This window comes from Atractosteus spatula, chromosome 17 (assembly GCF_055471065.1).
Source record: "Atractosteus spatula isolate fAtrSpa1 chromosome 17, fAtrSpa1.hap1, whole genome shotgun sequence".
Classification (NCBI taxonomy): domain Eukaryota; kingdom Metazoa; phylum Chordata; class Actinopteri; order Semionotiformes; family Lepisosteidae; genus Atractosteus; species Atractosteus spatula.
Window position 1 is genome coordinate 18,987,994 of NC_142722.1, and position 15,146 is coordinate 19,003,139.

Genomic DNA, 15,146 nt, shown 5'->3' on the forward strand with positions numbered 1-15,146 from the left:
TTCCATTGCAATAACATGCTTAAAGCAGAGGCTAAAGACTGAAAAAGTTTTAAAAAGTCTAATCAAGGAAGACGTTCAATTGAAAGGATCTGTATTGGCAGATCAGCTGGAACAAAACCAAGAAAAGTGGGTCTTTCAGGATCAGAATAAGAACCTGTAGCTGGTGTGTTTCCAACAGTCCATTGAAGACTTACTGGTTCTGTGTGTGCGGTAGTTTCCCTGTCTTTCTGCTTTGGAAAGTACCTGCATACTTGATCTGTGTTGCCAGAGATCATAGTAGGATAGAAGGCACAGGAACTGGTGAAAAATGTATCATTTGAGCTTTCTCCTGTGAAGCCATCATGGTGAGCTGAACGAAGACTCATCTCATGATTCTTTTAGTGATCTAAAGTTGGCTCATTTATGACGTTATGTAAAGCTAGGCAGTGCAGCAGGTTGTGGCATGAGATTGAGTCAGAATGTTTTTACAAAGCACTGGTAATAAACTAAAGCCAAATTATTGTCTTGACTAAGTACAAAATTGTCCTTGTATGGTCACATCTATTAAACCAAGACTTGACTGGAGTGTGGGAGGATTCGCTGCATAAATCATCTGTTGCACTTTTCATAGGATCACTGTTAAAACAGCTCTGCTTGATGCTGCTCCTACAGTAGATCCGAATGCCGCAAGACATGGACAGAATCAATTCTCTTTCCATGCTTGAGGAAAGCCCTGCTTGTTGATTCTTGGAAACTTGAAGGTCTCCCCTGTACCTGGGGAGGAATGCCTCTCTGAGGTTTACAACAGCAGCTGCTGTAAAGGAAAGGAGAGGGAAGAGAAGTCAACATTCACTCTCAGTTTTGACAGTTTGCCCGTGACGGTTTAAAAGCTGTGATGCAGGGTGGTATCTTAACACACTTACAGTTGTTGACCGTCTACTGTCACTGCAGGGCCGTGGTAAACGGTGTGGATGCAGTGAATGGGGTGCCCTTCAGCGCGTGTACTGCGTCGCATTTTCCTTCAGGGACTCTCCCTGGCACTGACCAGCTCAGGCTTATTATTGGAAGGTCCTGCAAAGCTGCAGACAAGTCAGAGGATTAGCTCTGGTCACTCGACTGTCTCTTTAAACCACAGATTCATCCAGCTGCTGGGCTGTTAAAACAACAGGAGTGGGTTTTACAGTTTGAAGGGCTTCCAAGCCAAACAGTTTACTTAATCAAGAACAGCCGAAGTTCTATTAAAAAAGGACCCTCTGACCTGTTGGCACAAACCACTTTTTCTCACCATATGTGGAACAGAAGAGGTTTTCAGTGTTTCTGCTCTTATCCTGCAGCAGACTGTGGGCCAGGCTGTCCTGTTACTGTGTGGTAGTAGTGCACAGCACAGTCCAGCCCGTGTGGATCTCTGCTGCGCTCTTTGGGACTCCAGTCCAATGGGGTTCATTAGAACATAGGTTACAAACGAGAGAAGGTTGTTTGTTTGGGTGCTGTAAGCTCATTGATCCAAGTATCTCATCCATCGATTTCTTGAAGGAACCCAGGGTGTCACAGGCCACACTTCCACAACGTGCTTCCTGTTCTTGATTTTCCATGCGTGTTCCTATAAGTTCCAGGTGTTCCTTGCTTTGTGTTTCAGTGTTCGCTCAGAAGTCGCCCGCGCTGTTGACTTTGTCCATACTTGGATCTTGTCCCCTCATAGTCGTCTCTGTTCGGTACTGAAAAGGTTCATTTTCTCCAGCTTGTCAGTGTAGGGCATTCCTGCAAGCCCTGGAGTGTATCTGATGGTTCTTCTCTGGATAAATGCATTGTAACACTTCTGCAACGTAACACAAATTGCACACGATATTCTGAATGAGGTGTTTATATTGTAAAAATTTAGCCTTTGGTTTAAATTCTAAACTTTTATCTGTCTTAGCATTGTTTTCCTTTTTATCTCTTCCCCTCATTGTCTTGAAGCTGAACATACTGTACTGTACCTTATCTACCTAAGCATGCTGGCTCATAAGCAGCTTCTTTGTTCAGTGTCTCCCACTTTCTGTCTATAGTATATAGTTTTCCTGAAAGCTGCCTCTAAAACCTGTAGGAACTCGGCAAACAAGGATTGGAGTTCCTTACTTCTGACACTAAATACACCCCCCTTAAGATTTTATGATTTAACATTTTTAGACACTTTACCTTCACCTAGTCTTAATAGTAGATAAAAATAACACATTTGACATTTGACAAATAATTCACACAAAAATTCTTTGTAATTATTAAGAAAATAATAATAGCCAGTATTCAATGTCTTTGTGTGCGAAATTAAGCCCCTCCCGTTTGATTCAGTAATTAATGGCGTCCCTTCAGCAGCAATAACCTGAACTGAAACGTTCGCTGTAAGAGTCGATCACTTTCTCATCGCCTGGGGGGAATTCTGGCCCATTGTTCCTTACAGATCTGCTTCAACTCAGAGATGTTTGAGGGCTTTCTTGTATGTACTGGATACAGAATTGCTTTTTATGAATGAATCTTTCATGAGGCACTCTGTCAAATATCTCCTAAAAATCTAAATGTCTCTCTGAGATTGGAACCCATAGCCTTCCAGTTACAAGTCCAGCCTGGTCAGCTGCTTACTGCTCTGCAGTTTTATGTGAAGGTTTGAAAGCGTACGGTTTTCTTGATGCCTATTGCTCGTTTGCCAGGGCCTGCGCTCCTGGCAGGCCGCTTGATCCCATCAGAGGTTTTGCTTTGGCTGATGATAAAGGCAAAACCCTTTGTGCTGGAGACACGGCAGTGACTTTTTGTTTGCGTATAAGAAAAAAATGCCAAACATGTCTGTATTTTAAAAATCATTTTGTCATTTAAGGAATGCGATGAACATTTTTGATACTTTAAGAAAGATTTTTTGCGGTATTTCTCAGTTTTAGTACCAGGTGGGGAAAAAGTACAGTTTTTTGTGGAACTCCTCAACATATTTCCTGTGACAAAGCTAGTCAGCAGAAGTAATCATTTGTGTTTTAAATGACCTTGTAATGGTTTTACGTCTCCTGTTTTAATGACAAGCTTAAAGAAGGCTGGAGGAAGTCTTTTCTATCTGATGAGCCATGCAGGCTGGTTTCCTGATCCCTCTCTAGCCTGACCTCTTTCTCCTGCTTCCTCTTCACAGAGCTGACCCTGGGCCTGAGAGCCGCACCCTTCAAGATCTCCAGCGGAGTCAGCAAGGTGAGGCTCGACCCTGCTCCTTGTGTGTGCTGTCGCGTGACATTGCAGCAGCATGGCCCCCGTGTAAAAATCCACACACGTGAGGTCTTCCAGTCCTGCTCTTTGTTCTAGCTGAGCTCCCAGCATAATGGAAACCTAAAGGAACCTAATAAGCTTAAATCTTATTTATTTTTATTTGCTTTAAAGATGTCGAGGGTTAGTTTCCAACTTTTACATTTTGTAATTGATTTATAATCTTTTACTTCAGATGGTTTAAAACTTTTTAAGTAAAGCAGTTTATTAATTCAAAATCTTTAAGTGAGAAGGTTGGTTTTTACCTGAACTAGCGGGTTTGGGAATTCTGAAGACCAGAATTTGGACATCCTATTTTATTCACTGCAAAGAACATTGTTCCCCATCAGTCAATCAAATTCTCATAGTAGCAGCCAAGTCCAAGGATGAGAAAAGGTTGCTGCACTGAATGGAGAACATGTAAATAGAAACTATACATAAGTGAAATCAAAGTACATGTGTTCAATGCGAACGAACGATCTTTAGGAATTATTCAGTGTTCTGAAAGTCGAGGTTTGAGAATGTGATTTGAAAAACCACAAGAGGGTGCTGGCCGCTCCACTGCACACAGAGGCTTGAAAGGAGACGCCTGGCCACTGGTGGTTCCTCTGCACCTCCAGGCTCCTGAGCCGGGCTGCATGCTGGGGACACAGGCTTCATCGCTGTCTGCTGCGCGAGCAGAGAGCTTTATACACCATGAACAGGACTTTACAATCAAGCCTGAATTGAGCAGGAAGCCAGTGGAGGGGTGCCAGTGCAGGGGTGCGTTTGTTTTTTTGTTAACCTTCTGCCAGGATCTTGTTAAAGGTCTCTTCTTTTGAGGAGGCGGCCCTGTACCACAACGGGAGCTTTTCCGCACATTTACTTCCCCAAACTACTGCCTTCAGCCGTCTGATCCTCATTTACTTGTCCGCAGCTGGCAGCTGCGTCGCACAGGGGAGCAGGCTCTGCATTCATCTGCCCTCAGGGTAGCTCGGGGGTAGTCGCTCCGCTGTAATGCCAAACCCGAGACATCTGGGATCGTGTTCAGCCTTGTGTTCGGTCGGACAGCCGCGAACACGTGCGTTTGCTCGTTATTCGCCATGCAGCTGCGTGGCGTCGGGATCCTTCGGGGCCGAGGGCAGAGCTGGAAGCGAGGGATGGAGCCTGGCGGCCTCTGTCCTTGTAGGGTAATGCGAGGAGAGGGAGGCGGCTGCACTGCTGCCCCCGGGAAACCCAGAGTGTGCCCGCCCTCAGGCCGTCCGGCGGTTCGCTTCCAGCTCGCTGGTGCTGAAAAGAGATGCAATTAAAAACTGATTGATAATCTCCCGACCCTTGCGACTCCATACAAGGAGCAAAAGGAAGATTGGGAAAATAAACGGCTGCTTCATCATCCCAGCAGCGTGTATTTTTCTGCTCCATTACCACCTGTTTTTCCAGTTCGATTCCTCTCAGCCTTTTCTTTCCCTCTCTAACATGGTAATCTAGCACGGTAATCTCGGCGGCCGGTCTCCTTTCAGACAGAGCTGCGGCTCTGGAGCCGGCTGGTTGGGTCCGCTCTGGGTCCGCTCTCCCCTGTGCTGCTCTTCCGAACATCTGGTCTAGAATGTGTTAGTTCTGCTTCTGGCAGTTTTTCTGCTTTTGGCATAAAGCACTAATCTCAAAATTGTGATACGAAAAATGATGAAGAGAATAAATCTTATTTCACTCTGCAGAGTGGGGAGTTTTTACACGGTCTCATCCAGACGAATCTAATACATCAGGTCACTGTTCCTCCACTTGGACTTGCCTTGAACTTTCGAACTCTTCAGCTCTTTAATTCCCATTTCATTGAGTGCAACGCCCATCCCTCTGTTGTACAGTCTGCAGAAGTCCAGCTGTGAGTGCGACGTGTGGAGGTTGGTCTTCCCTTGTGCATGCCCTGCACTTCCTTCTCCGAAAGCAGCCCTGCACTCCACCTGACAGGCTCGCAACTGACATGCGGACGGCTCTGGGAACATAAATATTGGGGAAAAAAAACGTTGCTGTCTCAGTCAAGAGACTCCAGGGACTTTGGCTCAGTCAGTTCCTTGAAGCACCTGACAGTGCGTTAGTACCCCCTCTCCGATGATGATCACCCTGCTTTGGACCGTGGGCACGATTTCAGAACCGCGGTTATGAGCACGACTTCAGCGTCTTTTTCTGGTTCTTCCAAGTTGCCTTTTGCCCCATTTCAGTTGCAAGCCCATGTAAGAGTGTCGATGTGAAACGGGTTCACAGGACAGAGGTCTGCGGCTCATCCTGATCTCGGCTCCGTGTGGCCTCCCGAACTTTCTGAACCACACCCACGTGAGAGCCCCAACAGCGAGCACTGCTTCTAGCTTTTGCTTTTTTTTTACTTGGGCTGTAATTTAATCTCGTTAACGGATTAGGAGGCTAGTTAATTAAACTAATGCCGCGTCTGTGGTGAGGCGGTGGGGGTGGGAAGGAATTAAACTGTCTTGCTCTAGTTAGGATTGCTGGGTGGGAAAGGGATCTTGGCCGTTGTGAAATGTAAAGCTCTTGCTGCTTCAGCCTGCAGGCAGAGTAGCTTTCCGAGCCAGACAAGGCAATATCAGGGAGTTTCTGAGATCTGTCACCTGGACATTAGAAGACTCCCAGGCTAAGGTTAGTGTGTGAAATGTAATCTCACTGCTGCTCGGCAGCTATGCTTGCCTCTTGGAATAAATCAAGGCTGCATTACCATCCCTGCAGGGACTCTAAAGCTGTTTGAGGTTGCTAATGGTAAATAACATTTCATTTAGACAGCACGTCTCATTACAGTGAGTCTTAGTGTGCTTCACATAAGAGACAGGGCTATGTTCTACTGTGAGATGTGTGGATGGATGATTGGTGTTAATATGGGGAGAGACAGTTTCATTGTTTCCTCTGTTCTTCACTCTGAAAGTTGGCTTTGTCTCTCCGAGGTCCTGTCCCTGGAAAGTCTCAGGGAATGATGTCATTAGGACTGTAGGATTTTTTTCACTCTGTAGACAGGTGTGGGTGTGTTTGGGATTGTCAGTCTTGAATGTGAAATATTCCGTCAGACAAGGTAGCGAGTAATTTTAATCAAGGTGTTGTGTGACATTTCAACACGTGCAGCTATACTGTGTATTGCCTGGTGCTGTATTGGAGCTTAGTTAGGAATTAAGCACTGTATAGCAGTTATAAAGATGAACCAAAGTGCCCTTTTTAGAAAAGCTTTAGAAAAGGGTTTGAAAAAGCCATTGGGTTTACTGAAGGAAAAGCTGATTCATATTCTCAGGAAGGCTGTCAGCTTGTTCATTCAGATCTGTGCAAGAGTGACAAGTTTCTATGTTGTCAACCTGGTTTTTAGTGGTTTTAACCACTTAATTCCTACATAAAATTCCTACCTTTTATGGGTATTAAGTTTAGTTTCAGTTTTTAGTTTATTAAAAAACTATTTCCATCTAAATGTTGATCCACACATTGAAGAGATGCATCCTCCTTTTCCCAGAATATACTTGGGGTATGAGGTGTGTGATAATTGGGTATGCTGAGAAAATGACTTGATTAGGTAGGATGCTTCATCCTGTATTAAAAAGAGGGCAGCATGGTGGTGCAGTTGTCAGTATTGCTGCCTCAGTGCTGGGGCCCTAGGTTCGATTCCAGACCTGGGGTGCTGTTTATGTGGGTTTCCTCCAGGTGCTCTGATTTCCTCCCATGGTCCAAAGACATGCTAGTGGGTGACTTGGGCCCTGGTGTGAGTGTGTGCATGTCTGTGTGTCCTGCGATGGTCTGGTGTCCAGTTCAGCTCGCTCAGCCTTGCCTCATTGTTTGGCAAAATGGGCTCCCCACCACCCTAAATTGGAAGGAGCAGCTAGAAACAGCTGGGTGGGTGGAATGATTGAAGCCGTCGGATTTGATAGCTTATGAGCTGTGTGCTGTCCACGGTTAACTTCCTGGTCTCGCGAAGTTGACGCAGTACCTCTCAACCCAGACGGACACGACATTGTGGCACCACCTGGCTGGTGCTGACCTACTTTTCCTCAATAAAGCTAGACTAGGCCTGCTATTTCAAGATGCACCCTAGTTCCTAAATCCTTGGCAATCTGTAATATGTTATGGTGTAGTGCAAATGCCTTTGTTGTGCGAAATGTCAGCCGGCTCATTTGTCACTTTTATTGTTGTGAAACATTTGCACCACTTTTTACATTCCTTTCTTCTGCCATTTCCTTCTTGAGTGTTTTCAAACGGGCAGGGAGCCGTGTGACTCTTGGCATGACTCTGGGCATATGGATCAGCTCCATACTAGAATGAGTGAAGGTGGATATGTTCTAAAACGCGTTCAGTTTCCACGGAAGAGGGAAATCATAAAGCTATATTATAACAACATTTTTAACAAAACAGTGTAAATAATATGCTTGGTTCTGGACCCCCACACTGTTCACAGAAAATGCTGTGCTATTGGGAGGTAATGAGAGAAACCCGAATAATTCCTTATAAAGATACCAGAAGGTTAAAAGGTCTTCAGCACAGTACGGCATGGATGCCATTACTGGCACGCAAAAGGGTTTTTTAACAGCATGAGCAATAAGAGTCATGTACTGTAAGCCACATAGAAATTAAGTTAAAAAAACTGTAAAAATATGCTTGACTTCTGTAATTCTCTATACTAAACTGGCGATTGTCAGGAATTTGCTGCAGCTGTACTGGATGTGTTGTACTTGAAAGGTGTGATATGGACTGCAGGTGTTTAGAAATTGATTGAGGCAAAGTTGAAGGTCAACAATACATAAGGAAGCTGAACACAGGAAGGCTGCAGCTCAACGATTTCTTAAAGGTATATGCAGCCAAAATCAGCCTACCTGCTCTAATGCTCTTTACATCGTACTTGATGGACATCTGAAATGTCAGTAAGGAGTAGATCCCTCAGGCCTCTGATTGTCTAAGGAATGACTTATTAATGATGTTGTGACTGAGTCGCTGTTGATAGCATTGTTCCTCTTTCATTGCACACACTGGTGGCAACACCTGTTAGCAAACGCAGCCCAGTCTGTCCACAGTCTATTTTTAGGCAAAGTGAAGAGCACAGTATCCTTCACACAGAGAGTAGAGAGATTAGTTTGATCTTCCTTCCTGGGGAGTACTCCCCATCACCTCTCAGCATGGCAGCTGTGCAGGTCAGTGATGTGCTTTCTAAGAACCTTTGCTTCAGTATTTTTCCATTTCTATTTTTAGCCTTGAATGACCATTTCGTTTTTCCTTTTCCTGATCTTGATTTGAAACCCCCCACAGCTGTCAGTAAAGCCGCAGTCTAGTCCAGAACAGACGCGTACCTTTGGAGATGGGGGTCACTCCTGTCTCCACAGCACTGCTGAAGTAGAAGCCGTTTTATGTGGGGTTTAGGCAAACGTATTTCATTCTTTATCAAGTGTTTTTTTGCAGTTTATTGAAACAATTTTAAAAACCTTTTCAACTTCAGTTCTTTGGGTATTTCTTTAACATGTGGGACAGATTTTAATTACTGTACAACATTGAATTTAAACTGAACAGGCTAGGCTGCTCAAAGCAGAGTAGATGGAGTGATACTGACCATACTTACACAATACTAACACTGACAATTCAAGGTCACAGAGGTCATAGTCTGCTAATGACACGGCCCAGCCAAGGGTTTAACTGCGCAGCATTTTTCAGTCGCAGAAGAAACTTGGCAATTTAGTTTTTCCAATAATCAGAAATACTTTGGATACAACAGACTTAAAGCTACATCGTGGTTCACAAGAAAGTTATGCTGATGTACAGTTCACCCGTTGCATTAACCCTTCAGGATCCTTCAGCTATCCACATACCTGTCGCTCTGTTTTCGCTTGTGTATCTGGTAGGTTTCTACTCTCCACGACAAATCGTGTGACAGGGTGCTCAGAAAACTGGGCCACCTTTCACTCTCCCTCCGAGCCCGGACTGCGTTCCACTGGAGGCGTGAAGGGCAGGACTGCTCTAAATATAGGAAGCCTGAATCGTTCCAGCCAGAACCCCCACCCTTTCACCAACCCCTGCTCCCGAATAATAGCAAGCCTTTAGATTCATGCAGATGTTGGTGGGTGGCAGCAATGGGGGTGACGAGAACGTCCTTGGCAACAGGAGTCCCCTTTGCAATTGGGCAGACCCCTGGCGAATGAAGAGGGAAGGCTTGTGAGGGATATAAAGAGAAGGAACGAGAGCAAGGGAGGGGGAACGCGTTTGGAGTCTTTAAAGACACTGAGGCATAGCTGTGAAAGTGCGTGCCCTGGACCGGGCTTCCAAAGCAGCCTGCTTCTGATCCAGCTTTGCACCAAAGCACTGCTGCAATAGAAGCCCGAGGTGCAGCTTCTTGCCCGGGCTTTGAGACTGTCTGGAGGAGCCATGCCGGGTGTCAGTTGGGACTTCCTGAGCTCCTCAGCGGCGGGCAGCGGGGGCTTCGAGGAGGAAGTGGAGGGTGGGGGAGGCTGTGGGTTCGAGCTGACGCTGCGCTACGCAGTGAGCAGGATCCACAGGGACCTCCAGGCCTGTGGGAAGCGAGTGGACGCCCAGCTGGAGGAGATGGCTGCTCAGGTGTGCCCCCTGGCTGCTGCCATCAGTGAACTGCGCGAGGAGAACCTGCAGCTGCGTGCGCAGCAGGAGAGGCTCGCCTGCCGGATGGAGGCACTGGCGCAGCTCCTGGGCCTGCCCTCCACCATCGCCCACCCCCCCGCGTTCGCCATCCGCCGCCTCTCCTGCTCTGGGGCTGCGCTCTCTCACAGCGGCAGCGGCGTGGTAAGTGCGGTGCTTCCCCTGCATGGCTCGGAGGCGCTCGCTGCCTGAGTGCGGGGACCGTGCGCCTCGGGGGCGCTCCAAGGCACCCCTTCATGCAGCTCCTGCATTAATATGCAATGAAATATTACAAAATAGGCTGGTCGCCTCCTCTCTTTATGACCTCTCTTCTCATCTGGTCTCATGATGTGCTCTCTCTTTCCGAAGAGCTCCATCCCAACCCATCCTGGGAAAGCTGTAAGGAATTCAGCAATAGGAAGGAGGCTGGTTCATGTTCAATTCCTGCACAGTCTTGTAGTGTGGCCTCTATCTTGCATGTCAAATACCAAACTGCTTGACACACTCCTTTCTCTACGGCTTGAAAACAAAAAAAGAACAGGGCTAGTACTTTCAGAAAATGCATTGAAATTTACACGTGCCTTTTTCATTGCTTGTTCATTTCCCTGTACCTGTTTAGACTTTTTAAAATGCTTTTTATTTCTGCAAAGCCAGGAATTTTGAAAGTTTCTTGTATTGATCTCTCTCTCCTTTGCCTTGAGTGGTGTTTTCAGCAGGTTAGTTCGGTCCTCTGATTGCCTGGTTTAAACCTGCCTGTTTCTCCTCTGGAAAAGCTTTGAGCACACTGAAGTCCCCCTTTGTAGAACTGCAGATAACCCCTGCCTTCATCAGAAATTCCTCTCTGCCATTCCCTCCCAGATCACGAGTTCTTGCCCCTTGTTTTCTGTGCTCTCATTCTCTCTGACCCACACACACACACCCACCAACCCCCCATGACTCTCAGGACAGGTTTCTAAAAGTGCAGTGGTGGAGCTCCCAGCCTCCCAGATTCCGCCACGTTAAATGGTCTCTTAGGGAAGCTGTCTTTGTGGAGCAGCTGTGGGCACGTTTTTTCACATTTTCTAAAATGTGAAAGTGTAAAACCCCTTCTCTGTGGCAGGAATATGGTCCCCCAGTTCTGACTTCTTACGTATTTTTTTTATAGCTTTGATCTTTTATATAAATCACTTTGCTCAGTATGATTTCACGGTTTGCCGAGAGTGAAGCAGGCATTATGCTGTTTGGAGTTACCATTGCTAACTTCTTATCAAACTGTTTTAGGAGATTTTGCACTTTCTTCTCAACCATTACTGAGCTGGTATGAAGTTGATCGCATCACTGATGATAACCTTTGCAATGTCTAACAGCTGCCCGTTAATGTCAGCAATGTGATATTTCAGTACACTAAATCAGCTGCTGTCTTTCTCCCCGTGCACTTCACACGAGTCGGTCACCTTCTGGTTAGAGCTCTCCCTCTCCCAGCCTGCTGGCCCCTCAGGCCCTGCCCCAGGCTGTTCTGGGTTGTTTTGTTGGAGAGGGCTTGCTGGACTGGGTCAGCGCTGTGGCGAGGAGTGCAAGGGCGTGCTGTAGCGCAGCTGTGGTTGGGTTTGGTGGCGCTGCTCCTGAGAGCCGCGGTCATCTTGGGTAGAGTCCTCTGAGCTCTGGCCAGCCTGCCCCTGGAGAACAAGTAGGTCAGTGGAGGCTGATGAAGCTTTTCTAATTAAACTCCTGAGGTCTTAAACCCACCTCTTCGCCTGCCGTCAGTCTTTATGCCTGCAGGGAAGGAGAGTGCTCCTCTGTGGTGCAGCCACACCACTGCTCATCGGCGGGCATCTTGCTGTTTCTGCCTTGTGTGTGTTTGTATTTTCCTTGGAGTTCTTATTCGGTAACATCAGGCTAACTTTCAAGAGGGATCATTTAGCTCTTATTGCCACAGAGGCAAGGCTCCATAGTTTTTGAGTAATGACACAGAAGAGGTCTTTGAAATTTGGGGGACCAGTGGCTGTTCTTAACGTTTGACAAGCATGTTCAGTGCAGCGATGTGTCTCTGACTAACCTGTTTTAACATCTTGCTCTCCTGTCGCCAGTATGTCTGTTTTCCAAACTAATTTTTAGTTGTAGATAGTCTACTGTGTAGCTGCCTCCAACCCAGTGTCTGTCTTTCATGGCTTCACACTTACCCTGCAGTTGGGGTCATCTTACGTAGGCTTTAATGCTACCAGGCAGGGTAATTAAAGGTTTATTACAGTTGCAGCTTCAGTCCAAGTTACCATCTGTTTTTTTAATTGCAATTAAAGAGCTTGTTTGTCACAGTGGATCATTGTAATTACTTACAACTGAGCAGGACATCAGGGTGATACTGCCATCAAGAGCAGACGGGTCAGCTACTAAGCCCAGGTGTTTTCTGAAACTGAGGGGGTACTGCCAGGAGTCCTCATAACGAGAACTGCGTGGCAGAAGGTCAAAGACAAGAATATTCCAGCATTAGAGAACGTGTTGAATACAGGTGAAGGCGGCTGCCTTTCGACATCAAAGAGCATGAGCACTACGTATTTAGGTCACAGCGCGTGCTACAGTATGTGATGCACGGCAGGAGTGTTAGGTCAACTCCTTTGGTTGAGTATTTTTATATGCCCCTACATGGTGCTGGGGTTGAAGCCTAAGCAGCAATGTTTCTGCTGCAGATTGGCTCTTGTGTCTGGAGAGCTGTCTGTGCCTGTACAGTTCTGTGTTTTATATTGACTTTGGGTTATAGACAGTTATGCAACCTCTGCTTTCATGCATCCATTTGATTGATTTAATCCATAATTGTTTAACTCTAAAGTTTATAAAGTGCTCATCAACTCTAAATCATTATGGTGATTTGTTCTCTAACCCCACACAGCAAAACACTCATCTTGAATTGATTCTCTGACAGATGAACTGTAAACTGAAAAGCAAGGAATCAACTTTCTCAGCTGTTTGCTTTATTGTTGGATTTGGTTCAGATCCAAGTCCAAGCTAATCAGTATTCTTTTTTTTTTTGCAAGATGTATTTCTGCCTGAAAAGGTTCCTCAAACCCTTGACAGGTGTTTACAAGCTCCTTGCTTTGGTTGGGCGATTTGTTTAAAGCAGTGTGGTCCAACACTCACTAGCCTGACTGACCGCGGCTCGCTTATGTACAGCTCAGCTGGCAGCTCACACAGCCTGTCAGTGCAGCTCTGGCCCCGCAATGGGCCTAGAAAAGAGGCCCCCAGGTGCCTCTCGGGTCACACTGCTGCCTTCGCTTGCCTCTTTCCTCTCTCCAGGACTGGGCCCCCCGCAGCAGCCCAGGTATCTTATTGAAACTGCAGCACTGGTTTCCACTCTCCTGTCTTCCCTTGTGGAGAAATGGGCTTTTGCCCCAGACCTTCATGGTGGGTCTCCACAGCACACAGTGCACGAAGCACAGAGTTACTTTGAGCTCTTTCCCGGAAAACCAGGAAAGTTCATCACATTTCAGTTTCATACCCCTTCATCATACATAGGAAACTAGAAGTCAGCAGTCTTTGGGTTTCACAACTAAAGCTGTTCATTATATGCTTTTAACTTGTCATCTGCTGTACTGTTACCCGCTGGGCAAAAGAGGTATCTGGGGAAGTCCGTTTCCACTTCAACAGGCTCTTTTAGCTTTGTCTTCGCTCCAGATGCCGAATACAATACATAGTTCTACCTACCGGATACCTCTGAAGAATGTGTGGTGTGTTTTTAGATGTTCATTCCACGTAAATAACATAAATAGGACAGAAAATGTAAGATGATCAAATTTGTTGTTCTCTGTAGATTTGGCCATTGATAGAGTTTGTGTGGCTTTCTTTTCTCACATATTGTAATGGAATGCATCGTTTTCAACTTCCCCGGTACAACTTAAATGTTTTTCCCTCACTGTAATTTTAAGACCACTTGTCGTTTCTCAAAGCCCGACTCTGTCCTGCGATACTACTGTCCTGGTCCAAAGCCCTAGGTGCTTTGCTTGAAGTCAGACTCAGCAAGCCTCTCTCTCTCATCACGCCTTTTCAAGTACAGCAATTTGTTGAACAAGGGTGAACTATCCCCTCCACGCATACCCATCTGTTCATACATTTTTTAACTGTTCTGTCCAGTATAGGGTCATGTGGGGACTGGAGTCTATCCCAGCAAGCAGCAGATATAAGGCGGGGTACACCATGGATGGGACACCAGTCCATCTCAGGAGGCACAGACAGACATGCTTACTCTCTCACCAGGGCCCATATTACAGAGGTCATTTGATCTACCAGTGTGTTCTTTAGACTGTGGGTAGAAACTGGAACACCCTGAGGAAACCCACACAAACACAGGGAGAACATGCAAGCTCCACACAGACAGCAGCCCAGGAACTGAACCCAGGGAATTCAGAAACAATGGGTGCTTTAAATGTCTTTATTATTGTGTGCAGTTTGACTAGGTGTCAGATTGCTGGCACACTGCATGGGTTCCACTGCAGTCAGCAGCCTCTTGCTGTGCTTGGCCCTGGCTCCGTCTGCCTGCTTGCAGGGAATTGGCCATTAGCACCCGCGGCGTTGGGTGCAAGAGCTGTATCTCCTGTTGTCTGCCCTGTATGAGCACCAGAGTCTAGTGCAGCCGAAGCTTTACATTGCATTCATGAGAATGTGCAAGATTCTACAGCATCTGCACAGTTTCATTGAATACAGTACACTCCGAGTGTACGTTTTTCCATCAGTAGACTGGGAATACTTGCAGTTAAAGGCGTGGGGCTTCCTTTACCGAGGGCTGGGAAATGGGATACTTCCAATGGGCAAATCTGCTTGTAGCCAAACACTTTGTTTTACTTCATCCTAGGGCAGCGAGTGGGGGACTGATGGCCTCCAGCCTTTTGAATCCTAGAACATTCACGTGTCCATTTCACTGTAAAGGCCATAGTCATTGTGTATCTCCTGTTGAACACAACTGTGCAGTTCTGCCTCATATGACTCTTCTCCAAATGTCAGCAAGCAGTCTTGAGTCATTTAACCCATCCGCAATCTGGAAACCTGGGCGTGCGAGACCTCCGAGCTTACCTGTGGGTGGGGGGCCAGCACTGGATGTGAGAGAGGGAGTGCTGACCAGGGCCCTACAAGAGATGGCAGGTGACAGTGCTTAGTGTTGATTTCCGCTGTCAGGTGTGAATAAAGCCGTGTCTGCGAGGAGAGGTGTGACAGCGCCTGTTGTCTCCCCTCTGAATCAGTGGTGAGTGCAGTAAGCTCTGAGCCTTCCTGGACAATCACAAGCACAATATCCTTTATAAGAGAGATTTAACACTGAGGTGTAAGCTGTGCAGGGGTACAAAAATAGCACGGCCTGTCACATG

General features: G+C 46.5%; 1 protein-coding gene across 5 annotated transcripts in view; it reads left to right on the forward strand.

The window, feature by feature from the left end:
- Positions 1-15,146, forward strand: part of smtnb (smoothelin b) — an 87,487-nt gene that overhangs the window by 55,437 nt on the left and 16,904 nt on the right. For all 5 annotated transcript variants that reach the window (XM_088936098.1, XM_088936100.1, XM_088936099.1 and 2 more), the window contains exon 10: positions 3,125-3,180. In XM_088936098.1, the coding sequence (XP_088792224.1) occupies positions 3,125-3,180 (56 nt within the window). The remainder of the gene's footprint in view (positions 1-3,124; positions 3,181-15,146) is intronic.